This window comes from Mustela nivalis (genome assembly GCF_964662115.1).
Source record: "Mustela nivalis genome assembly, chromosome: 18".
Lineage (NCBI taxonomy): Eukaryota > Metazoa > Chordata > Mammalia > Carnivora > Mustelidae > Mustela > Mustela nivalis.
Genome location: NC_139037.1, coordinates 41,508,923 through 41,534,805, shown reverse-complemented (window position 1 = coordinate 41,534,805; position 25,883 = coordinate 41,508,923). Strand labels below are relative to the sequence as shown.

At 57.6% G+C, this 25,883-nt stretch overlaps 1 protein-coding gene across 3 annotated transcripts; it reads right to left on the bottom strand.

The window, feature by feature from the left end:
• Nucleotides 1-379: 379 nt before the first annotated feature.
• Nucleotides 380-21,319, bottom strand: GRAMD1A (GRAM domain containing 1A). 3 transcript variants are annotated; one of them, XR_014305162.1, is made up of 19 exons: nt 20,701-21,319; nt 14,016-14,226; nt 13,909-13,929; nt 13,362-13,446; nt 13,120-13,223; nt 12,949-13,044; nt 12,153-12,233; nt 8,979-9,091; nt 8,643-8,793; nt 7,846-8,044; nt 6,755-6,898; nt 5,015-5,133; nt 4,784-4,926; nt 4,269-4,372; nt 4,009-4,182; nt 3,841-3,928; nt 2,633-2,837; nt 2,429-2,549; nt 380-826 (listed from the first exon to the last, which is right to left on the bottom strand). XR_014305162.1 is itself a non-coding variant. In XM_082708620.1 (19 exons), the coding sequence occupies exons 1-19, from the start codon at nt 20,706-20,708 to the stop codon at nt 734-736; spliced, it is 2,163 nt and encodes a 720-aa protein (XP_082564746.1). In that variant the 5' UTR covers nt 20,709-21,319; the 3' UTR covers nt 380-733. The 3 variants fall into 3 exon arrangements, 2 of the variants coding, with proteins under 2 accessions (XP_082564746.1, XP_082564747.1); XM_082708620.1 differs by having other exon boundaries at nt 2,633-2,740; XM_082708621.1 differs by lacking the exons at nt 380-826; nt 2,429-2,549; nt 2,633-2,837 and adding an exon at nt 2,868-3,065.
• Between the last annotated feature and the right edge of the window lie 4,564 nt (nt 21,320-25,883).

Below are 25,883 nucleotides of genomic sequence, written 5' to 3'. Positions count from 1 at the left end.
ACACTCTCAGCCCACCCAGAGCTGCTGACTCAGAAACTCGGGGCAGGTGTAGGACTATTCACTTCTAAGAACCCCGGGAGACAAGTGCCGCTCTTAACGCCCATTGTACAGAAGGGGAAACTGGGAAGCTCAGAAGGCTTGACTTGGGTTACGTGACTGCTAAGGATCCGGGGTAGGATCTGAACCCAGGCAACCAGGCACCTGCATATGCCCTCACAGCCCTGACACTGGACCCCGAAGACACAAAGCCCGTGAAAGATGCTGAAGAATCCCAGATCATGTGAGTGACTTGGGCCCCTGGAAAATGGACAGATTCCCCCTTCCAGCACCACAGGAGACCCCCGCCCACTCCTGGGGACCCTGCAGGCACAGCCACAGCTGTTTCCAACCCTTTATTGGGGCTTTCCGTCGGCCCCAAATAAATATAATACATTAAACCCAGAGCTGAGGGAATCGTGCACCCCAGAGGCGCCCCCCACAACCCCAGCTGGGCAAAATAAGTTAGCGGGGGGCCAGGCCAGCTCCCTGGCTGGGCCGGTGACGGCAGCTGGACTTGCACACGCTGGTCTAAAGTGCATCTCGGTTCTGTGGTCCCCATGTCTGTGTGGCCCCTGGTTGGGCCACGGGGAGGGGTGGGCGGGAGGCTCCCGGCGCTCACACCGTGCCAGCAGTGGCCACCGAGGCTCTGTGTCCATCTATCCGTTAGGGGGGTCGGCCGTGGGGCTGGGGTTCCTCAGGAGAAGCTGTCATCAGGCCGTGGCTGGGAGTCGAAGGGAGGGTCCGAGACAGTGATGCCTTGATGCAGCTTCTCCAGCGAGAACTTCATCTGGGAGGAAGAAGTGGGCAGGTGGGAGGTGAGTGCTGGCAGGGTTTCCCGCCGTTGAGGAACTGGGGAGGCTCCAAAGAGATCATGTCCCCAACCAAGGTCACCCCGTGAAAACAGTGGAGCCGTACTGCCCCCAGTTTAACTTCTAAGATGCTGGTGAAGGAAGGGGTCCCAATGGCCCAGGTTCCGGGCACACCCCTGCTATGTACTGGGTGGTCATGGGCAAGCCCCATAACTGTCCCAGGCTCCCCAGCTGAAAGATCCCAGGACGAGTTCAGGGCTCTGATGGCCGAACACCTAGCACTTGGCACAGGAGCTCTTCTTACTCCCTGCTGTGTGACCTTGGGGAATTCTGGGCTTCTCAGACCTTAGCCGCCCCCCCACCCCCACCGCTTAGATGCGGGGCAACACAGGTTGGCCTGGAGAAGCAAACTGGCTCACAGGACAGCCCAGTTCCATCTGAGTCTGCGGTAAACGCATCTGTGGAGTCAACTCTGTGTCCTTGGCAATTTAAAAGGAAAATCATCAGAATTTAACTTAGGATGGGGAGGCCATGCCATCCCTCTCTCTGGGTGATGTGACCCCAGCCTCGATCGCCTCCTGCCCTGTTCTGCGCAGCCTTCCCAGCACGAGCATCTCCCCGCCAGCCTGGTTTCAGGGTGCAACAAAGCCCCCCGAGGTGGGCTCCACGTTATGGTCTCCAGTGACCACACACAATTTCGCCGTCATGCCCCAACTCGGGCTCTGATATCCTTGGGCACCCAGCCAATGCCAGCCTCTCCTCCGCTTCCCACCCCTCCTCCTCCCACCTTAGGTACCACCCCAGTACCTGACCTTTGTGCTGACCCACCACCACATTAACGGAGCTCCTGCTGTGCACGGGCACTGGGCTCAGGCTAATAACCGCAGAGACACGCGCAGTGTTTACTACGAGCACTATTCCAACGTTAACTCATTTGATCTTCACGCCCGTCTCTGAGGTAACAGCATGTACAGAGGAGGAAGCCAAGGCTGGCAATGGTGTAGTCACTCATACAACGTCACACAGCGGAACTTGAACGTGGCCGTCTGCAGAGATGCAGCCACTGCACTACAGACAACGTTCGGGGCAACCCCTTCTGGAGATGAGACCCTCCTCGCATCCTTGGGAGGAACTCTTTCCCACCCTCATGTGACCCCTTAGTGGGAGTGGGATTCAAGGACCAAGCCTCGCCTGCCCCCCAGCCACTGTGATGGGTTCAGGGATGGACAGGTGAGCCCAGCGGCCAGTGAGAACGAGCCCTTCCCCTTGCGTGTCAGCCAGAGCGGCAGCTGCCACCTTGGTCAAGGGCAGGAGGGTAGGATACCACCAAATAAAGCCAACCCTGGCAGTGGGCAGAGGCAGGAGATGGCATGAGGGTGGCTGTACCCAGCTATGCCTGAAGTCAGACACCGTGGACATTTTTCCTTGGCTGCAAGCCACCTCTTTCTTCCATTTTTCCAGCAACCCTGGGAGCTGGGGAATAGGACTGGCTTCCTCCTTGTACAGAGGAAGAAACTGAGGCCCAGAGGTAGCCTCACACCAGGATCCGAACCCAGGGCCCTACAGCCCCACAGCCGCACCTCATCGAGGAGTTCCACAGATGCCCGCAGGATCTGTCTCCACTTGTGCACTTCAACGCTGTGGAACTGCTTCTGGAGGGCGAGGATCTCCGCCCACTCCGTGGCTGTCTGGGGGAACTTGCTGCAAGGGGTGCAGGGCCTGAGCTGGGCGGCGGCCTCGCCCGATCCGCCCAAGTCCCCAGCCCCCTCGGGCCCCCCACTCACCCCTTGGCCAGGGCCAGACTGTGCCAGGACTCGAAGGTGTGGGCCGTCCTCTCCAGGGACCAGAGGCGGTAAAAGAGGAGGACATTGAGGGCGATGAGGACGATGAGGCTGAGGGCAGGGGTCAGAGGTCAGCGTCTGGACACAGAGGCTCTCCAACGTCAGCACCCACACAACCAAACCACAAAGGGGCATCACGATCACCCCGCTTTCCAGAGGAGAAAGTGGAATCAGAGAGGGTGACTGACATGCCTACAGTCACATAGTCCCTAAGCAGCAAAGTCAGGGATCGCATCCAGGCCTCGCCCCTGACGGCCACAGCAGGCTGCCTGGCTGGGAGAGCTGGGGACTCAGGGTCAGGAGAAGGGGCTGCAGCTAGGGGTTGAGGGGAGAAGGGAGGAGGGTGCAGGAAGCAGGGCCATACCTCACACAGATCCTGGGGAGGCAGCAACAGGAAGATAAAAGAGGTGAGAGCCTGCCCTGCCCCTCGAGTGTGCCACATGGCCCCTCTCTGGACTTTGGGCGCAGGGAAACTGAGGCCCAGAGAGGCTGAGTGTGTGACCGAGCTGACTCTCACCTGCAGGGTCTGCTGGAAGCTCAGACCTCACTTCCACATCCTCAGAGTTTCCTGTCTGTCCCCACCTCCCCTATCCCTGGCCTCTGTGCTCCCGGGTGTCCCTGCTTCACCCTCCATGGTCTCAGCTCAGAAATCCTCTGCTTTTCCGGGAAGCCTTCCCTAGCCTCCCGCAGCTTCCCTGTCCCGGCCCTGTCCCCCAGCACCTTGGCCTGCTGTCAGGTCTCTAGTCAGCTCTGTGTCCCCAGTGCCCCCCAGCTTAGGGCTGGACACAGAAAATAGGACTGAGATGTATGACAGAGCTTTCTCCCCACATCTTTCCCAGTTCCCCTCATTCTACCTCCTCTGGGTGCCTGCTTACCCAGAAAGCCCTCCCTGCCCCCAGGCTGTCAGGCTCCTCTGACCTCCCAAAGCCCTCAGGGCCTCGCTCTCCCAGCAGGACAGACTTCTCCACCACACACTGGGCACATTCCAAATATCTTCTCCCTCCATCTCCGCTATGCTAAAAAGTGAGCCCACACTCCCACTCCACTAGATGCCCAAAGAGGCCCAGAGAGGCCAGACGCCTGCCCGAGGTCACACAACCAGAATGCAGATCCAGGCCTGTCTGACCCCACAGCCCCGGCCCCTTACTCACACCACGCTGATGAGAACCAGGGCGCTGGGGACGCCTGCCCCGGGGCCTGGGTCTGCGGATGGTTCAGAGAAGCGAGAGCTGAGGGAACCTGAAGGAGAGCACCGTGCCATCAGACAGAGCCATGCCAGCACACCCACCAGGGCCCCGGCCCGGCCCGAGGGGACACACCTGAGGTGTGCATGCCCGCCCGGGCGCAGGGGTCCGGGTCCGGGTGCTGGGGCCCGTCGCCGTGACCCCTCCAGCTCAGGGGCCGCTTGCGTCGCCGCAGGCCTGACAGCAGTGTGCGCGCGTCCTTCCCGCCTTCCTCCAGGGACAGCTTCTCCGCCTTGGCAAGCTCCCGCTCTGTGGACGCAGGAGGGGCCTCTGCGTGGCTGCACCCGGCCAGCCGGGCCACCACCCCATCCCCAGCCGGGCCGACCTCCCCCTACCCAGGTGGTGGAAGTAATCTTCAATGCCGCTCCAGGAGTTCTTCTCGATGAGAGACTTCACGAGGCTCCAGGGCTGCTTCCGGTAGCGGATCTCAGAGGACACCCTGGGGTCGCGGGGGACAGGAGGAGGGGGTCAGGGTCTGACTCCGATCACTCCGAGGAGGTGCTTTCCTTCCCCCAATTCAGAGAGGGTCCCTTGTCACCCACAGGCCAAACCGACACACCTTGGCAAGTCTCCCAGATTTAGCAATGCCCTGCGCCCCCCGCAGTTAGGCCCACACCTGGCCCCGATTCTTCCATCTTGCTGCTGTGCCCCAGCTCCACCCGGGGTCCAAAAGACAGCTCAGCCCACCGCAAACTGAGCTCATCTTCCCCCAGACCTGTCCCTCGCCCCCTTCCCCATCCTGGTGGACGGCGGCTCTACCCGTTGGCTCAGGCCAAAGCCCTGGGGCTGTTCTGCCACCTCTCCCTGAGGGAGGGGACTCTGTCAGGGGAGGGGCCAGGCCACTGCTCACCGCAGCCGGGCCTTGTTGCGGGCAAGGCCCAGGATGCAGTAGCGGTGGGCAGTGTAGAAGTAGTCCTGGTACGGGATGCCCTGGGTCAGCACCTCGGAGTCCACCACGCAGCCGCCCGCCTGGGGGCCGCGCCGGAACAGTGTCTGTGGGGAGGAGGGAGGAGGGAGTCAGGGTCCCCCAAAGCCAGCCCGGGCTGCCCGGCCTGCCACTCTGCCCTCCACCTGGGCCCACCTGTGTCTCCACCACGGAGGCGCTCTTTGGGCCCAGGGGGTTGCTGATGGGGATGGTGTACGTCAGCACTCGGCGCTGGTGGCACTTGTTGTCGCCACTCCAGGGACTCAAGGTCACATCTGGGAGAGGCAGGGAGGAAGGGACAAAATGAGGACACCATTCTCCAGTCTTCTGCCCACAGGCTGTGGGAACTAGACTTTTTTGGACCATTCTAGTGCTCCGGGAACTCGCCCCCAAACCTACCCTGCCCCCGTGCCCCACCCTTCCTTCTGGAGCCCTAAAACCTCAGATGTTGGTTAAGACTCTGAGCTGGGACCTCTCTCTTCCCTATGCTTGTCACTCATCCTGGGGCCATCTCATCTGCTTCTGCAGCCTCAGTTTCCCTCTCTGTACCAGTCCTGGCTTCTCCTGTGTGCCTCAGACCTAGGGTCCTGTGACCTCCTGAACACCTTCCCTCGGGAGTTCCCCAGACACCTCACACCCATGGGGTCCCACACTGGCCTCAGCATCCCCCTTCCCCTCGGGGTCCCAGTGCAGGGGTGGCCCCACCATACTCCAGACTCCTCCAGAGCCCTGGGCCCTGCCCTGGACACTCCCTCCTCCTTGTGTTCACTTAAACTGAACATCGCTCCTGGTTCAGTCCATCCCTGCCTGCCCAGGGTCCCATTCCGCCCCCCTGAGTTTCTGGTCTCGATCTCCACCTCTGAGGTCCAGGGGTAGCTTCTTAAAGCCAAGCCTGCCCCTGCCCATAACCTGCCTAGAACAGTCCATGGCTCTCCAGGGCCCCCAGACAGAATCTGAGTTCCTCAGTCTGATGTGCCTGTCCCTCCAGGACATGAGCATAGTTTTGGAGGACTGTGGGGCCCCAAACCAAGGCACGGTCTCTCTCATTCTGCAGAAAATTCTACCTGACTCATCTTCATCAACACAAAAAAAGAAACAGAGGAAAAGACGACCAACTGACTAGCCCCTCCCCTGCTTGAATCCCTCCCACAGCCTCCTGAGCCGTTCAGCTGGTCCTACCGTAAACGCTTCTGTGCCACCTGGCACTGTGGCTTCACCTCACCACACATGGCCACAGAGGCCCAGCTTCAAGGGATTCTCCCAGTGTCTGCCCCTGGCCTCAGGGCCTTTGCAGATACCCCGCTGGCCTCCTGGGTTTCTCTCCCATCTCCTTGCCTTTCCCCAGAAGAGCTCCTCCTTCAGACCTTGGTTCCTTCATCACATCCTTCCAGCAGCTTCTCCTGAGACCCCTCAGGTCACAGACTCCCCTCTGGCACTCTGTCCCCGCACATCTGTGACTTATTTGTGTGTCTGTTTACTGTCATTCTCACTAGATCATAGACTTCGTCTATCCTGGCCTCCGTACAAATCTGACAGGGCGGCCACTAAATGTGTGATTGTCAACTTGCGTTTATTAAGTGCTTTCTGTATACCACTGCTCTTAGCACGTGTCTAGTTATCAACTCATACAGCTCTCAGGAGACCTGGCTACAGCAGGGACTGTTATCATGCTCCTAACACATGGACAGAGGAAGAAATGGAGGCAAAGAGGCTCGGAACCCTGCCTGAGGCCATTCAGCTAGTTAAGAGGCAGAGCCCGTCTGGTCTGGTCTCGCGGATGTGGCTTCTCACTTGCCCACCGTCCCCTGGGCCACATCTGCTCTGCAGGGCTTGCTGGTCTCCTGCTTCCACGCCCCCCACTCCTCCCTTGCAGCCAGGGGAGCTCGGCCACCTGACCTGTAAACTTGCACTGCTGCAGGAAGCCCTGCAGGAAGGGCGAATCTGAGAAAAGCATCTGCTGCAGCCGCTCGGCTCCCACGTGGAAGACGGAGTTGATGAGGAGCCGGCCGGAGAGATCGGGCAGCAAGGCGGCCAGGTCAGCTGGGGGACAGGGAAGGACGGCAGGGGCTGCATTGCTCCCTCCTTGGAGCAGTGCCTCCGCTTCCCTTGGGTGACCGCTCCTCTCCACTCCCAGGCCTCACGCAGTGGAAAGGCAGCCCCATCCTCGCGGGCTGGGGTGGACACGGACCAGAGCACCACTTGGCCCCTTTCTGCCCCAGGGGTGGCTTTAGGGCAGGCACATGTCCCCCCCACTCAGCCAGCCAGAGCCACTGTGATCGGTTCATGGAGCAGCACACGCCCAGACCCAGGGGACTGCTGTCACTGGCATCACAGGGGTAGGCCTCTGATGGTCCCAATCAGCCTGGGCTCTCAGCTGCTGTGATTGGTTCAGGGGCAGGCCTGGGATCCAAGGTGGACCAATCAGAGCCAACCCTAGAGATTCTGGTACCTCCGGTGGGAAAAGCAGGCTTTCTCCCCGCTAGGCTTGATGGGGGGAGGGTGGTTTGGGACTCTCTGTGCGCCCCCCCCACCCAAGAATGGAGGCTACCTAAGAAGGAAGCTGGCAAATGGGAAATGGAAAGAGTAATAAGAAGAGCCAGCACCGACGGGCCTGAGCACTTTACAAACATTAACTCACTTTCATTCTCTTAACATCGACCCCATGAAGTGGGCAGGATTATCGCTAACCCCATTTTTCGGATGAGAAAAATGAGGCTCGAAGCGTTAAATAATGTGCCCACGTTACCCAGCTAGGAGGCAGTGTGGCCAGCATTTGGGCCCGGGCAGCCTGGCTCACAGTCTGTGCTCTTACCCATCCGCTCTGCTGCCTTCGAGCCAGAGCTAGACAGATTTCTAACAGCACCATCTGAATGCCTACACCCCCTGGACTTTTTAGTCCCAGGAGCCAGCCAATCCCATGCTGACGCCAGTCTGAGCAGGGGCTGTCCCGTGGAAGCAAAGCAAATGCCTGGGGCCACCTGCCTCACCTTCCTCCCCTGTGGACGAGGAAGAGTTGCTCGTGTCCGTCAACAGCTCCTCACTGCGCAGCAGGTCCAAGGGGCCCAGGGAGGTGGGCCCCTCAGGCGGGGTCGGCTCAGTGCTCGGTGGTTCAGCCACCGGGGTCACGGTCTGGCTGGAGGAGGCATCTGGCTGGCTGTCCGTCTGCTCCTCCTTGTCCTCCTCTGCCTGCAGAGAAAGGCTGACTCCAGCTCTGTCCCCCTCCATTCCAGCCTGAGGGCTCCCCCACCCCGTGTGCCCACATTGGCCATAAGGATTGAGACTGGAGGAAACTTGACGCTGGGGGTTCGCATGTGCACGAAGCTTCCAGCCGAGCCACAAGGGGCCCTGGGGCTGCCCAGATGAGGGCCCCCTCAGCCCCTACCAGGCCTGTCCTGGGTGCCTGGGCCATAAACCTTCTCATGCCTCTTGTGCCCTTCTGTCTATCCTTCCGTGCCTTGTCTGTCCAGCTCTGTCAGTCCATCGTTCCTTCCATCCATCCATCCATCCATCCAAGCCTTGCTTCTTCTGTCTCAGTGTCTTCCTGTCTTCTGCCCTTTCACCTCTCTCTCTCATTCCGTTTCCTTTGCCCACCTTAGCTCCATCCCATCCCTCTGTCCATCCTCTCCCTTATCCCTCCATCCGCCTCTTCTCTGGCCCTGTCGGTCCCCTCCCCATCTCACCACCACCTCTCAGTCTGTTCCTCTCCCTGACACCCCCCCACACACACACACCGTCCTCTGTCTCTTGCCATCAGCATCCACTCTCAGCCCCATTCTCTGCTCACCCCATGGTCTGCATCACTGCTGGCTCGGGAAAGGTTGGGGGTGATGCGACCACGGCGCGAGCCCACCGGGCTCGGCTCTTGGCTGTTGTCAGCTGCCCCCGAAGGGGTGATGTCACTCAGGGCGATCACGTCTCCCACTTCTTTGGAGCTCCTGTGGGGGAAAGGTAGGGTATGGGACTGCTGTATCTTTGCACCCCACACTATGCCCAGACTCTATGCCCACCTGGTTTCCCAGACTCTATGCCCACCTCAGTCCACCCGGGACTCCAGGAGCTCTGCACACAGAGCCTGTCGTCTCCCCCTACCCCGGGAACCAGCCACCAACCTCTGACTCACCCTAGACCATTCAGCTGCAAGGGGCAGACATAGTCCTCATCCTCGCTGGTGAGGCCCAGCTCGGAGCCATAGCACTGATGTACCAAGTGCCAGAGCTCACGGGGGCTCAGCGTCTGGGCAGACAGAACATGGGGTTGGCCTCCACTTTCCCAGAGCCCTTCTCAGCCCCAGCCCCGCTAGCCCTCGGCCAGCATTCCCGTGGTGTCCACAAGGGGGCAGCAGTGTCCACAAGGGGGCAGCAGTGTCCACAAGGGGGCAGCAGTGCCCCCCCCCAGTTCCATCCGCCCCCTCACAGGGACTCAGGGTGCTCAGGACTGTCCCCTTAGGTCCTCACAAGACTCTCACATCCACAGGGTAGCATTCCCAGACTTACAGAGGAGAAGATGAGGCCGGGGGAGTGGAAGTCACGCGCCCGAGGTCCCACAAGCGACCTGGGGCAACTCAGGGTTCTACATGCAGCTGGACCCCAGAGCCAACGCTCCCACCCGCCATGCTGTCCTGCCCCGGACTGCTTTCCTAAGTGCTCCTGGCCACAGTGGCTGGAGGCCTGAGACGGAAATGCAGTGACAGCCCAGCAGCAAGGCAGCCAGCCACCGTGTTATTACCAGGCGCCCTGTAGGCAAACTCACTGAATCTTCTAGAACAATTCTATAAAGCGCTAACATCATTGTTTTAAAGCAATGATGCTGAGGCACAGAGGTGCTCGAGTGGCAGTGGCGAGATGTGACCCCCGGGGAGTGGAGGTGGGGGGACTGCTTTTGCATCTTGGAGCTGACCGCTGGGCAAGCCTGCCTGAGAGCTAATCTGACCGAGCACTTATTCTGGGCCCAGCTCTGGCTGCTATGAAGTAGGGAATGGCCTTCTCTGATGGTGTTCAGTGACTTGCCCTGGGTCACTCAGCTCCTCAGTGATGGAACGGAAACCCCAACCCTGGCAGTCTGGCTCCAGGGCTTGAACGTTGAACCCTCCCCTGCCCTCCCTCTCCCTGGAGGCCATGACCCTCTCTTGGACTCCTGCTCCAGCACCATCACCTCTAAGGATGGGCACAGCTGGAGCTGCCCCCGAGGGGACAGGACAGGAGTGTGGTACAGCTGGAAAGCAGGTTTGGCCTGCTTGGTTTTGTCAGCCAGTAATTGCAGACATGGACCATGCCCACCTGACATCCAGCCATCCTCCCTCCCCACCAGCAGAAACCCAATTTGTTCAGGGTGAAAATCCTCCCCAGCCCTAGGGATAAATTATAACTGGTTTACACCAAGTTTTCCATCTTTCCTTTGCAACTGAGGTGGTCCTGTTAGCCAGTTCTAGCCGAAGACATGCAAAGAGCAATTGGCTTAAAGGGGGGTTTTCCTTCCCTGAAAAAGGAAAGTGCCCTTTTTACCCACCCATTTTCTCCTTCACTTTTGGACACTTTTGTGATGGAGGATGTGATGTCAAGGGCTGTGGCAGCCATCTTGTAACCATGAGGCAACAAGCATGTGGATAAAACATCAACATGCAGAAGGCAGACAGTGTAGAAGAATAAACAAGAGCTGGGGTCTTTATGGCATAGGAGGTACGGGGGAGAGCCCCAAACCCGCCCTGGGCTGCCTGCCTCCAGACCTCTCGTAAGAGGAGCATTAGCATGATACAGAATCTAACTGCCATGGGTCACAACCCCAGCTCTGCCACATGAAAACCCTCATGACTACGGGCAAGGCTATCCCTCCACGCTTCACTAGTGAAACAGATAGCTGCCACCCAGGGTGGTTGTGAAGATAAAGTGAATTACTGCGTGTAATGCTCAGAGCAGTGCCTGGCACCCAGCAGCACCTGAAATATTTGCTACTATTATTACTCAGGAAGTAATTCAGTGTCTTTTTGCTTAAAGCACATGTGGTTGAGTTTTCTGTGACTTTCTGTGACTTGCAGCCACCTGTACAAACTCATGCAACCACAGCTGGCTTGGGGAGCCTGGGGGCCAGCCCACAGTAGGCCATCGGAATATGCCATGTCTAAAAGCCCTTACACAAAATGTCTTGGGGCAAGACATATGTCAAGATTAAGAAAGTTGCAGATCTAGGAAAGAGAGGCAGTGCCTGTACTGCACGTAGTAACATGGGACCAATAATGATGACTATATTATATTTAGTACACAATGCACAATATATCAAAGGTTCTCTAAGGGTGGTCCAAGGATTCCTGGGGATCCCCCAAGCCTTTCAGGAGGTCCATGCCACCAAAATTATTTTCATAAGTGTGGCTAAGTGTTACTAGTAGTATAAGATACTTCTTGCCTTTTTCACTTTTATTCTCACACTATTCCACTGTACAGTGGAATTTTCCAGAGGCTATGTGACACGTGACACTGTCTTTTTCTGGGGGCTCATGCAGTGTGTGCTCATGTATTCTTGTTGTTAAGAATTCCCCAGTTTCCACTTCTAATACAGTAACTATTGGTAGATTTAACCCCCTTAAACAAAAGCTCTGTGGAGAGTCTACCATTATTTTAAAGAGGGTTCTGGAAGCTACAGAGCTTGAGAATCACTGGAATATTCAATATTGAACAGACATGATAACTTTATGTTGAATTACGATCACATCTAAGATGCACCCGAGTTGAACACGTCAATATTTCTTGTCCTAAAACATATGAACGGTCACACGGAGGTAAACGTAGGCCTGTGCTGTTCACGAAGCACGTGGAGCCGTTTAAGTTTAAGCAAATCAAAATGAAGTGAAAAACGCAGATCTCCAGCTACCCTATCCACTTCCTGAGAGTTCAACAGGCCCGTGTGGCCAGCGGCTGCCATATTTGACAGCACGGATGGAGAATACGTTGATTGTAGCGGAAAGTTCTATTAGAGAGTTCTGCCATAGACTAGAAACAGCTGTGTCAGCTTGGGGCCGGACCTTGCTACGGCACACACAAAGGCACCTTCTCATTTTCAGAGCATTCTGCATTTGTGGCGGTGAAGCAAGGGCCACGGAGACACGGATACAGGTCGGTGGGGGCAGGGCCAGGCACTGGGGCCCGTGCTGGTCCCTGCTGGAGTCTAGGCAGGAAGCTGTAGGCAAGGGAGGCCTGTGCCCATGGAGGAGAGTGAAGGGGCCCTCCAGCTCCCCCAGTTTGGATCTCCTGGCTCCAGGATCAACCCCTACCTCAATCCCCAATCCACTCTCACCCAGACCCACCTTTTCAAGCAGTGCATTCTGCCAGAGGCGGAAGATGAGGAGGAAGCAGCGGTCCCGGGCCCCAAAGGAGGTGAAGAAATGCTGCAGGAGAGAGGGAGCTGTGAGCGTGCGGGGGCAGACATGGTCAGAGCGAGGGGAAGCTCCGTCACCACCCGCACTTTGTGCCTGGATCTCCATCCTGATGTATCCATTCATTCGTCCCTTTATTCACTCTACAGAATGTTTATCCTGTGCCTAGCCTGGCACCAGACTGCGTCCCCATGAGGTGATGGCCCCTGGCCCCAGCCCCCAAGCTCCCAGTCCAGGGCAGGAAACAGGCATAGCCCAGAGCACTCTTCTAGTCTCCTTTGACCAGGAGGGATGATCACCTAATTCCACAAAGGGAAGTCTGCTGGGAAGTCTCCCCCCATTCCCTTCCTGTCTGAGTCATTGGTGTCAGGCAGCCATCTTGGGACCACGAGGCAACAATCATCAGGATAGAACAGAGCGGCAGGGAAGGCTTCCAAGGAGAGGGGACATCTGAGTTTATAGGTATGTGGGAGGGAAGAATTCTACTATTAATATGATCCCTGGGCAGCTGTGGTAGGGGTGAGGAGAGGGCAGACCACAGGCACTGACACAAGGGAGTGCAGGGGGGTCTGCGTCAGAGGTGATGGGAGCCTAGGCCAGGCCAGTAGGGGTGGCAGGGGAAAGCAAGGGATTCTGAGAGCTCAGTGTGCAGAATAAACAGGGCTTGGGGCAGCAGGGGCTGGCTGAGGCCGGTGCCCACAGTCCCCCAGCAGGTCCTCCGGCTCACCTTCTCGCTCTCAGTGCAGATCTGGATGGCATTGGGGATCAGCTTGGCTGTCTTCTCCTTCTTCAGACAGGTCACTTCCTTCAACTGGATGGAAATCTGAAGACGAGAGGCAGGTCAGAAGAGGCCCCAGGCCCAGTCCGCCCACCCCTCCTCGTCCCCAAGTCGGCTCACTGTTGTTTCCCAGCGGAAGATGTTGCTGTAGAAGCAGATCCAGTTCTCGGAGAGGTAGAGGCGGCCTTGGAGGAGGATCTCGCGCTGCAAGGCACAGGAGTAATCTGAGGCGGCCGAGGGGAGAGACGGCAGACACCCGAGTCATACACGCTGCGCCTGCCAGCGCAGGCAGGAGAGGCGGGAGGGCAGCGCGAGGGAACCAGGGCCCAGCCCGGGGATGGGATCTATGCCGCCGGACTCACCCACGATGAGGCGTTCGGCCTCCGGGAGCTTGCTGAACAGTTTCCGGAAGTCCTCGTTCCGCTGTTTGTACGTGGGGCTCAGCATCTGGAGGAGGTGGGGAGGTAAGAAGCCAACTGGGGGTTCACACCCCTCTACTTGTGCCCCACAAAGTGCCCAAAAGCCCCTCAGGCTCCTCAGCCCCCGGCCAGCTCTTGGAGGCTTCAAGTCTAGCTCCCGGCTGCCTTCCCCAGCCCGCCCACGAGATTAGCCAGCAGGAAAACGGTCATTTACTGATTTCCACGTAAGCCTGTGCCAGGGACCCACTGGCATCACTCTTAGCAAGAGTTCCCTTTGGCTTTGTGAGGCTGGGACAGTGTCTCCGGACACCGACCCAGAGAAGTTAAGCAACTCACTCAGGGACACACAGGAAGTAAGCGGCAGTCCAGGATGTGACCCTAGATCTGCTGACCCCGGCACCTAATCCCTTGCCTGCTGCAGCCTAGGGCTCCAAGCCCAGCACCTGTCCCCCTCCCTTTCTCCCCTCCAGCCCCCCTGCCCAATACTTACACTGTACCAGCTCTGCATCTTCTGCAAGAGAAAGGAACCGAGTCAGAATGAGCCCCTAAATTCCCTGGCCCTTCCCCCGTCTCCCCACCCACTGGGCTTGCACCAACCTTGCTATTGCGGATGAAGTTCCGGCTGCCCAGGCTCTGGGTGCTGGGTGTCCCAGGCACCCCACCCTTCTCTGAGGAGCTGTCTGACCCCTTCTCCACCATGGTGCCTGGTTCAGGCTCAGGTGGGGATCGGCTCGAGGGCAAGAGCTGCAGCCGCTTACGGAGAGACGGGGAGCTGCTTGGTGTGCTCCGGCCGGAGTGGGGGGTGGTGCTGGGGGAGGAGAAAAAGAGGGGCATTGGCGGGAAACAGGCCGGGTATGGGGACGGGTCTGTTTTAGGAGGCCCACATATCAGCCCATGGATCCCACCCACCCATTTGACTCCACTTCCAGCTGTGTGACCGAGTGAACAGCTCCCTAACACTCTGCACGTCCGTGACTTCGGCTCGGACCCATGGGTGGTTAAGTACGTGTCCTTGTCTGCTTGTCGGGGTGGTTCAGTGAATCATTACGTGTAAGGTGCTTGTAGTAGCGCCTGGCATAGAGTTAAGCTCTCAAGAAGACTGCTATTTTTAAAATTATTAATTCATTCATAAATATTTGAGTAGCCCCTCCCCACTCACTTGCTGGAGCTAAAACCCTAAGCACGTGCTTCGTTTGCTTCTTGTTCACTCTTCACTTCTGATCTGTTAGCAAGTCCCACCTGCTCTACCTCCAAAATCTACTTCCATTACACCCATTTCCCCTGCTCCCGCGCCCTGTCCCAGCCTCCATCCTCGCCGCCCCCCACCCAGGACATCACAGTAGTCTCCCTGGGTTCCCTGTCCCCATCACCGCCCCCTGCAGTCAGCCCCCTACACCAGAGGGAGCCTGTGAACCTGACTTGGGTCAGGGCCCTTCTGGTCAGAGCCTCTCCGGCCTACACTGTACACCAGGTAAAGGCCAAGTCCTCACCTCGTCACCCCAGGCCCTGGCGTGGCTCATACCCTCCACTTGAGCTTCCCCCACCCCCAGCGCCCTTTTGTCCCTAAGCTCACCTACTGCATTCCCACATCAAGGCCTCTGTACTTCTGTTTCCTCTGCCTGGAATGGCCTTCCATGTCCCAGCCCACCAGGGTCTTACTCGGCTCAAATGCTCCTCTTCCCCTGGGGACCCAGCCCCCAAGGCCCACTTCACACCAACTGGACACACCACCTGGAGTCATTTTGCCTATTGTTACCTCCGGCTGTGAACTAAGGTGTTAGTCACCACTGTGTCCTTGGCACACAACACTGTACCCAACACGGAGCGAACTCTCAAGAAACATCGGTGACCGCAGGCATGCTCTTGCACTGGCTAGAGTAGGAGCAGCAGAGGGACACTTGCTGGCATCGTACCAAGACGCTGGCAAGCTCCCCGTACAATTACGTATTCCTCAGGCAACCCTGGACACGTGATGGTATCGCCATCCCTGCTTCCCGGAGTAGAAGCCAGGACTCGAGGCCACCAACCACCGGTCCCAGGATGCACCGCTGCTTGAAGCCAGGGCACGACTCTACCACAGTGGACTCCATCACCTCTGGGAGGGGGGCAGATGGGGGTCCCTGGACCACCTGGGGCTCCTCAAACTTCCCTCTCTTGCCTCCAAGCTCCAGCACATGCTGTTCCCTCACTGTGGACTGCCTCTGGCCTTCCCTGTCTGGCGAATTCGTGTGCCTCTCCCAGGGCTCTTGGTTGCTACCCCTCCCTCTCAGACAGGGCTTCCGTTGTGCCTCCCTAGGGACCTCTGGCAGCTCCCATCCTGTCGCTAACCACTCTCCTGCACTCTGCCTCTGCATCCCCCACCCCAGCCCCGACTCCTTCTGGGCAGTCACTTGTCAAACAATAGCTCCGTTTCCCCCACAGGTCTGTGAGCTCCCTGACAGCAAGGTACTGGTCACTGCTTTGTCCCTAGTACTGCCCAGGCCAAGACCCAGGGTAGGCATTCCAGTCACACTTAGGAAATGAGTTTGTGGAATAAAATAAGTAAGTAAATAAATGAAATAGGTGGTGATCTGGGCCACTGTCACGCCCCCCCCCGCCCCTTGCCTGGAGCTGGCTTTTCCCAGGTCTCCCTGACACCCATCCCCCACTCTGCTCCCCACCGGTGGCCGGCGGGGGGCCTGTGAATGCCTGAGTCGGGCCCGGGCCCACTGCACCTGACTGCACCTGACTCGAGGGAAATGAGCCTCTGGACCCTCTCATCAACCCCTTGCTCACTCTTCCCCAGCTCCTCCCTTGCCTGTTCCTCTACCTAGACAGGCTTCCTCACCCCCTTCATGTTCCTGCTCAGTGGACACTTCTCTGAGTCAGCTTCCTCGCTTCTCTATTCAAACCACACTCCCACCTCTCGATCCCTCTCCCTCTTCATCTTTTTCCACAGCACTTACAACACTTAACCTGCAGTCCTGTCCCTCTCTGCGCTCCGCGCGGCGTGGGGGTATGTTTCCAGCCACCTTCCTACTATCTAGAACAAGGCTGGGGCACGGACCATTTGCTCCTGTGGACCGACAGGCTGAGCGCCCCTCTCCCCTCACAGGACCGGGATTCAAGTAGGGGGAGACTTGCCCAACCCTCAGCAAACCCCAGTCACTTGCTCCCCATGTGGCTTGGGGGCAAGTGTCTGCACCTGTGCCTCATTTTCTTCCTGACCATGGTGGGACTAATGACATCACCTCACAGGGTTACTGGGGGAGAAAGTGAGGTAACAGACAGCTGACCCTTGAACAGCACAGGTTTGAGCTGTATGGGTCCACTTAAACGGAAATCGTATTCAATAAATACAATACAGTCTTCTAAAGGTATTTTCTTCATGATTTTCTTAATACCATTTTGTCTAGATTACTTTATTGTAATACAGTACATAATACAGATAGTATACCAAAAAACGTGTTCACTGACCGCTCATGGTATCAATAAGCTTCTGGTCATCAGTAAACGATGAGGAGCTAAGTTTGGGGGGAGTCGGAAGGGATACACTGATTTTTCAATTGCAGGGCAGGTCAGCACCCCTCACCCCTGCGTTGTTCAACGTCAAGGGCAAATAAATCCCAGCACGAGGGATGCACTCTGGTTTGATCAGTAGGTTCTGTGGGACTAAAACGGAGGCCAAGGTCCTGCCCCTGCCCCAGCGCACCTGTGCTCAAGAGGCCAACGCTGACCCCGACGGGGACCACACACACACAGCTTGGCCCAGGGCGCAGGGCCCACACTGACCCCAATCTCCATCCTGCACACGCTAAGTACGGATCAAGCACATGCCCTGCGCCAGGCGCTGGGGACACGGAAGTGAACAAAACAGATACGGTCCTGGCCTGCAGGGACCTGACATTCCAGTTGGGGAACCCAGATGAGCAAAACAAGAACACGTGTCAAATGGAGACACTGAGCTCAGGCACCCCCCAGGCGAGCCACACAGGCAGCCCTGAGGCTTGTGAGATCCACAGTAGACCTCTGGGGGTGGAGCCCAGGATGGGGAAGTGCGTTTAAGTTTGAGGACCTTGGAAACAAAGGAGGGCTAAGTGGCTGGGTGGGTGGGGTGCAGGGCACACTTGAGCTCAGCCAGAGTATGAAGAGTAGCTTAGACAAAAACGCAAGGGAAGACTGTGTTAGAAACAGGGGTGTGGCGTTCAGGGACGGGACTGAGCCTGGCAGGTCTGAGGAGTGAGGTGGCCAGCAGGGCAGGGGAAGGAGGACAGGAGGGCACAGGCCGCCCCCCTCCAGGCCCCTCAGGCCCAGGTCAGGAGTTTGGGCTTCCCCCTGAGGGCAGTGGTGAGCTAGGAGGAGTTCTGAAGGAGGAGGTGACCACTTTCCTCCCCTGCCCCATCTTCTCACCTCTCTAGCCTGAAATGCAGATGCCTTCTCCACCTGCCCTACTCTCCCACGGCCACGGGCCTACAGGAGGGTGCCTAAGGACAGGCCTGATAACACACAGACAGGGCAGGGCCTATGGCCCCCAGATCTTGCTTTTCTGTAGAAGGAAGAGGAAGTGTTCGAGAGCAGGCACAGGCCTGAGGCTGCCCAACCAGGCAGGCTGCTGCAGAGGGAAGGGAGGAGCCCGTTGCGGCTGGAGGACCGTTATGGGGGGCAGGGACTAGGAAGAAAACAGGGTTTTGCCAGTGCAGACACCTTTCTTCAGACTTCCTGGGCCTACACAGGCCTAGGGCTCCCTCTGGTCAAACAGGGGCAGTGCACACACAGGTGTGCATTTAAGGGAAACGTGGTATGGGTCCCACGCAGCCAGTATAGGCAAAAGGTACTTCCCCATCGTTGCAAGAAGTTTCCCCCCTCCATCCACCTCACAGCAGAGCTCCCACAGGTGTGTCAGCCTTGCACCCAGAGCCGCAGGGTTCTAGAATAAAGATTCACACAGCTGCGGCATGACAAGTATGCTACAGCCACAAAGTCCCAGAAGTTACACACACACACACACGCCTGTCCAGGATGCATGTGTGCAGCTACAGAGGGTCACAGAAACCACAGAAAGTTCCAGATACATGACATTCACACAGATGGCCATAAGAAAGTCTCTGAGAAGAGGTGAAAGCAAATCACATTCTACAGGGACAGCCATACACGTAAAAGAGCGGTCACAAAGGAACTCAGCCGATGCAGGTACCCTGTAGATAAATTTAAGCCGTAGGGTCAGCTCGGCTCTCCTGGTGTTCACAGTCCTTCACAGTGAAGGACTGCTCTAACGTGGCAAGGGACGGAGGGGTCAGCAGTCTCTGTTGTCGCCAGAGAACCCAGACATTCACACAGCCATGAAGGACCCAGGAGGTCACGGACACAGCTTAAAAACACAGTGGCCAGGGGCGCCTGGGCGGATCAGTGGGTTAAAGCCTCTGCTTTCGGCTCGGGTCATGATCCCGGGGTCCTGGGATCAAGCCCCATATCGGGCTCTCTGCTAAGCGGGGAGCCTGCTTCCCTCCCCCCTGCCTGCCTCTCTGCCTACTTGTGATCTCTCTCTGTCAAATAAATAAATAAAATCTTAAAAAAACACACAAAAAAACAAAAAACAGGGGCGCCTGGGTGGCTCAGTGGGTTAAGCCGCTGCCTTCGGCTCAGGTCATGATCTCAGCGTCCTGGGATCGAGTCCCACATCGGGCTCTCTGCTCAGCAGGGAGCCTGCTTCCTCCTCTCTCTCTGCCTGCCTCTCTGCCTACTTGTGATCTCTGTCAAATAAATAAATAAAATCTTTAAAAAAAAAACAAAAAAACACTGTGGCCAGCTATGGAAATAATGCATGAAACGTGCTTTATAAACTGTAGCACGGGAACAACGTCAGTCATTACTGCTCCGAACAGTCAAGGGTACACCCGAGGTCTCACGAAAGAGGGTCCCTCGCCCACTGAGAGCCACAAGGGATCTCTCTTTGTGCTCTCACACACACAAAGCCCCGGGGGTCTCCACTGCATACACACAGAAGCCCAGGCTCAAACAGAACTGTCACCTACGGATTACGGAGACACATAGGAATTTTCACACCAAGATGTAATCAGAAGTAAATTACAGGCACAGCCCCAGGCGGTTCCAGCCATATACCCAGGCCCTGGACACACAATGTCACCTAGGGACACACACAAGTCACTTACATTTGCACCAAGAGTGAACGTGTTCAGAGATAAATTATAGGCACAGACAGAGACAAAGGATGATAGCTGTAAACACCTTGTCCACATACCACCAAGTCACAACTGGACACACAGGCAACTTAAGGAGAGGCCTGGAGCCACAGATGTTATCCGAAGTAAATTTCACAGACACACGCACAACCAGGGAGGATCTCTGCTCTCTGCACACTCGGAGATCTGAAGTGTACACATACTCCGAAGTCACAAGCAGGCGTGCATGGTCTGATAGGATGCAATAACACATCACACACATACACAACCACAGAAGGTCACAGCCACGCACACAGAACCTCTCACATACACACACACACACACACACACACACACACAAAACTGGAGACAGCAATCAGACATACTCAGGAAATTTACTGGAACACATGGAGCCACAGATGGAGTCTGACGTAAATTACACACAGCCAGAGGATGCACAGGAGGAATACAGACAGGCAGACACACACTTCCAAGACACCTACAATGGAGACTCCAAAACATAGCGGGCCCAGACAGGGAGGAGGTCAATTCCGGCCCCACGACCTGGGGAATTTCAGGCACAAGGCCGGCCGGACGGCCACGAAGCCCCCACCACCAGCGGCGCCAGGACTCGCCACAGACAGAGGCGGTGGGAGGGGGCCCAGGCCGGGATGGGGGTTGCTCCCGAGCTCCGTGGACTGTGCGCGGGCCAGCGAAGGGCTTGTGTCCGCCTAGCCTGCACCCCAGGCCCAAAGCCCGGGTTCAGACTCTCACCCACTCTTCGCCTCCCGGACCGCGTCCGGCTAGGCCGGAGCCCTCCCCCGCAGGCCCCGCTCCCCGCGGATGATCCCGGGACCCCCACCAAAGCCCCGCCACCCCGGCGCGTCTCGCCCTGGCGGTGACGAGCCTGGGTCGGCCCCCACCTCTCCCCCGCCGTCAGCGCCGAGGCCCCAGTGCAGCGCCGGCCCCCTCCCCGCCCCCACCCGGTCGCGCCCACCGCCGCCCCCCTCCCGCCTCGGATCCGGTCGCGCCACCCTCCCCTCAACCCCGAGCCGGGCGCGCGTGCAGCCCGGGACCAGCCGGCCGCGTCCTCCCGCCCGCCGCGCCCCCGCCCGGGTCCTTACTCGAACATGGATGCGGCGCGGCGGGCGCGCCCGGCCGCAGGGCTGGGCCGGCAGAGCGGGGCTGGGCTGAGCTGGGCGTCCCCGCGGGGCACCTGCCTCGCCTTCCGGGGCCGCCGCCCCCACCCGACCGCGTCGCCCGCGTCGCCCGCGTCGCCCGCGTCGCCCGCCGCAGCCCGCCGCCCGCCGCCCGCACAAAGGCCGGAGCCCCGGAGCCGCGGGAGCCGCCGCAGCGTCAGCTCACCCTTCCCGCCCCCGCCCCGTCGCGTCACGGCGCCGCCCCCGCCCGCGCGGGAAGGGGGGCGGCGCGGCGGGAGGGCCCTGGGACCGGGGGAGTGAGGGGGAGGGGCGCCGACGGGCCCGGCGGGAGAGAGGCGGCTAGCGAGAGTTGGAGACGTAGGGCCGGGGGCGCAGGGGGAGGGCGAGCGCTCCGGGGAACCGAGAGGGGCGGCTGGGACGCCGGAGATACCGAAACAGGAGAGAGGAAGGGAAAAGAGAGACGCTGGGAATCGAAGGAGGCAGCGAAGTGAACAGAGGAGAGGGAGGGACAGAAAGAGAAACAGATTCGATTCAGATGAAACGCGGCCATGGCAGCTGCCTTGGCTCGGGCCGCGACCCTCTCCCCTGATACCCGGAAAGGGTACTTTCAGCTCCCCTTCTGCCCCCTGGCCGGGAGCTGCCGGCCACCCGGTTTGGAACCCGAAACGGGGAGCGGGGGGGCGGGGCGAGCTGGAGGGGGTGGGGTGGGCGGCTGGATGGAGATTCTGGGAAGCGGAGGGGTGGGGGCTATGGGCATCGAGGAACCGACGCTGGCGGGAAGGGGTGGGACCTGGAGGCCGCCTCCGTCCTCCGGTGCGTTTAAGCCCACCCACCCCTCACCTAGTGTTGGCCCAGGAGGTCCTCCAGGTCTGGGGACCTCTCACCGTCCCAGTCCCCGTTAGCCAGACCAAGTTAGAATCCAGCCTCCCTGGCTCTTAACTGTGCTGTGACCTTGGGCAAGTCACTCTGGCCCTGGAGATCTCACCAACTCTGTGGTAAGGGGCATTCCCGCGGGACAGCGCGGGGGCGGGGGACAGCAGCCCTTTTACAGGTGGGGAAGCCCTGCCTCAAAGAGGGGAAGTGACTTGGCCCAAGTCACTCCGGGGGTAGGCTGCAGAGCTGGACACAGCCCTGCAGGGACTGTCTGAGTCTGTTAGTGTCCCTGGACTGCTGGTGTGAAAGCACGGAAATGTGAGTCCCACCTCACAGCTCTCGGCCAGAGGCACCCCAGCACGGGAACTTGCGCCCCACCCCTACCTCCAACATGCTGTCCTACCGCTTGAAAAAATTCTATTCCCATCTCTCCCCCCACCTTTGCAGCCCCCGTCCCCCAATAAGCCCCACTCTGCTTCCTTTTGGTGACTGGCAGGCCCCAAACTTCATCTTTCCTGGCCCCTCTCTTGCCCTCACACCCACATCCAATCTCAGCCATCCCTGGCCACTCCAAGCATAAAATCTCTCCAGAATTTAAACTCTTGGCTCATACGGCCCCTGTCCAGGACAGCACAGTAGTCCTTTGGCTCTTCCAATCCTACCTCCTATAGTCTGCTCCCAACCTGCAGCCAGAGAGAACCTATGAACCCCAGAGCTAGGTTAGGGTCCTCCCAGCTCAGAGCCCTCCTGTGGCTCCACCTCACTCCAGATAAAAGCAAAGTCCTCCCAAGGTGGTGACAAGGGCCACCCTTAGGCCAAGTCCACCCAAGGTCCAAGGGTGGTCCTGGTCACCATTCTGACTTTGCCTCCTCCTTCTCCCCTTTTTGCATTCACTCTGATGGCTGAGCTTCCCTAGCTTCGCCAGACACACTCCTGCCACAGGGCCTTTGCACTTGCGGTTCCTGCTGCACAGATGTTCTCTCAGGTCTTAGAGAGGCACTCCTTCCACCATCTCCCTCTGTCACTGGTCTCTTTATACAGATGACCCTTGAACAACATATGCTTGAATCCATTTATACATGGATTTTTTTTTTTTACAGTACAGTGCTGCACATGTATTTTGTCTTGTGATTTTCTTAGAAACATTTTTTTCTCTAGCTTGTTTTATTGTAAAAACACAGCATATAATACAGATAACATACAAAATATGCATTAGTTGATTGCTTATGTTCTAGGTAAGCTTTCTGGTCAACAGTAGGCTCTTAGTAGCCAAGTTTTGGGGGAGTCAAAAGTTACGCTTGAATTTTTGACAGCACATAGTGGGTCAGTGCCTCCTAACACCGCATTGCTTAAGGGTCAGCTGTACTTCTCTTGGCCCATTTCTTCTTTTGAAATACTTACAAAATTTTAATTAGAGACTGTTTCAAACAGGAAAAAAAAGGTCATCCCTACCGTCCATATCCAATAGATGTGAACATTTTGCCATTTCATTTCAGATCTTTTCTTTCATTTTTAAAAGAAATAAACTTTTACAGGCACAGCCAAAGGCCCAACTCCCCATCCCTCCTTTCCTGCGCCCAAGGTACCCACTGCCCTGAAGCTGGTGTGTGTTCCTTCTGTGTACTTTTCCATGCTGCTTTAATATCAGGATGGATTCACCAACAATATACCCTATTGTTTAATGCCTTTTAAAAGATACACTATTAGGCTCCTACTGTTATCATTTTGCAACTTGCTTTCTCCATCATCATTGTTTCTGAAACTTCTCCAGGCTGGTACACAGAGCTCTAGTTCATAAACCTTCACTCTTATCTAGCATCCATTATTGGAAGAAACCACACTGGGTGTTTTGACTCAGGCCTGGTATATTCTTTCTTTCTTTCCCCCTGCAGCCTTGAACCTTCAGCTCCTGTCTCCTCGTGCCAGGGGTGCTGTCTCTTCAAAGAAGTTTTGTTTACTTCTCCCCCCACCCGCTGCCATGAGCTGCAGCAAGACATACCCTTTACACTGGCTTCCAATACAAAAACTCTATGTGACATATAGAAATATATGGGACATCACAAAATTTGCAGGAAACTACGCTTACTACCTCACAGACTGTATTTCCAATTCTATCCTGTTTCTGTTTGGAAAAAGTGCTCATCGCAACGCACTACCTTGGTTTCACGGTCCTTAAATGGTCATGATCCACAGTTTAAAAAACATGGGGTGTGCCGAAGGGGGTGCCCCCCCGCCCTTAGCAGGCAGTGTCTAGCGGAGCGCAGAGAGCTCAGGGACCCTTGTCCCAGCACATGTTTCCAGTTGCCTCTTTCTGTTCATGTGCCTCTTTCACAACCTCCGGTCAGGCCCCATGTGGGGCTAAGGCCATGTTCCAGGTGACCTTCAGCTCCTGCACCCGGACAGTGTCAGCACCCCCTGGAGCAGTGTCAGAGAGGGAGAGAGCACCTCCTTTTTGTCCCAACACCCAGCTGACCTGTCCTGGGACAGACTATCCGGGTCTGGCGTCCTCGGCAGCTGCAGGCGTTGGGGGGTCGGGGTGCACGGGGGTGATTCCCCATCACTGCATGGTGTGATATAAATGGAGGGCACCTCCAGGAACCTCCAGGGCTCACGGGCCAGGCCCTCTGCCCCGCCACCCTTTGGCTGCTGGCTCTGCCACTTGGCCCGGGGCACTGATGCATCCTCCGTGCTACCCTCAGCCAGTGGGGGCCAAGGCAGCTGGGGCAGGAGCTCGGCCATGGGGAGGGCTCCGCCTGCCCAGTAGGGGGCCGTGGATAATGGCAAAGTCGCTGCAGGAGAAAAAAGGAGAAGTGAAGGGGGGAGCCCCTGTTTAATCCTGCCTCTCAACCACTCCCCCACCACTCCAGCCGAGCTGAGGGTCAGAGAGGTCTGGGTGGGATTCCCACCTCTGTCAGGGTCCTCTCTTCCGGACCCCAAGCCTCAGTTTCCTCTTCTGGAAACTGGAGATCCTGATGCTCACATCCTCTGATGGCTGGGCGGCATCAGAGAACTCTGACATGTGGGGTGCCCAGCCCAGGGCCCCGTACACAGTAGTGCCCAGGGACCATCTGATCATGCCCCTGGGTGGGGGGGTATTTTGTCTGAGCAATCGCCAAGGCCAAGCCCTGGGTTTTCTCTATACCAGTGACCCTAGCTCCCTTACACACACACACACACACACACACTCGCGCGCACAAGGCCTGGAAGAAGCCAGAGGCCTCTGGGCCTGGGTAACGGTGAGGAGACAGAATCCGGGATTTCCCTTCCCTGTTTGCTCAGCAGTTACCCCTCCCAGAGCAAACAAAGGGAGGGTGGCCAGCTGTGGCCTCCTCAGCAGGGAGGAAGCGAGGCCAGTTCTTGCACTGTGGCTGTGGTATGACAAGCCACCTGGGTCCGGGGACATCAAATCGGTCTCTCTCTGTCCACACAGCAGAACACAGAAAGGGCTGCTTGGTGCCCGGCTGCCCAGGGAATAGGGAAGAAGGACCTTTGGGACCCGGAGAGGGTTTCTCCGACTTGTGGAAGAGAACTGGACCCCAGGGCCCATCCCAGGCACCCCAACATCCATACCTTATGGTTTCCTCTGTCCCCACAGGGTTCTGACTTCCAGAGTAAGGACAAGAGACCAGGCCCTTCCCTCCCCCCCAGGAGTACTGGCTGGACCCAAAGAGTCACAACCTTGCGTCCAGAATAGCACGTCCGGCCGGAGTCGTGTTCCTCTCTGACCAGCTGTTCCTGGGAGAAGAGATGGAGTGGGGGTGGGGGTACCCACCCCACAGTGGAGGCTAAGGTCAACCAGCCTGCCTTTCCCTCTCAACTGCCCTAAGCCTCTGCTGGCCCACCTCTCCTGTTGGCTGGCAGCCAGTTACAATGTAGCTTCTGTCCATCCCCACTATTCCCCCAGAACCCCGCCTCCGCCCCCTAAGGGACCAAATCTGGGACGTTTTCCAGTCCTCCTCTTCCTGCCCTGCTCTTAGAATTCCGACACAACCTGGGAGACCCGTCACCCTTCTGGGAGGTTCTCTCTGCCTCTGGGATGCCCCAGTTTCCGGCTCTTCTCCTTCTCCCTCACTGGCAGCACCAGCTGACATTTTTATGAACAACCCTCTCCATTCCCTGGTCTGTAGAAACTGGTATTCTCCATGGCTTAGGTCTGGACACTATTCGTTTCCTTTCCCCTTTTTATTACATAATAATTGACATTTACCAAAAAGTGTCTACATCACAGACTTGAGTTATAAAGCCTAACAAGGTGAGCCCCACAGCCCCCCACC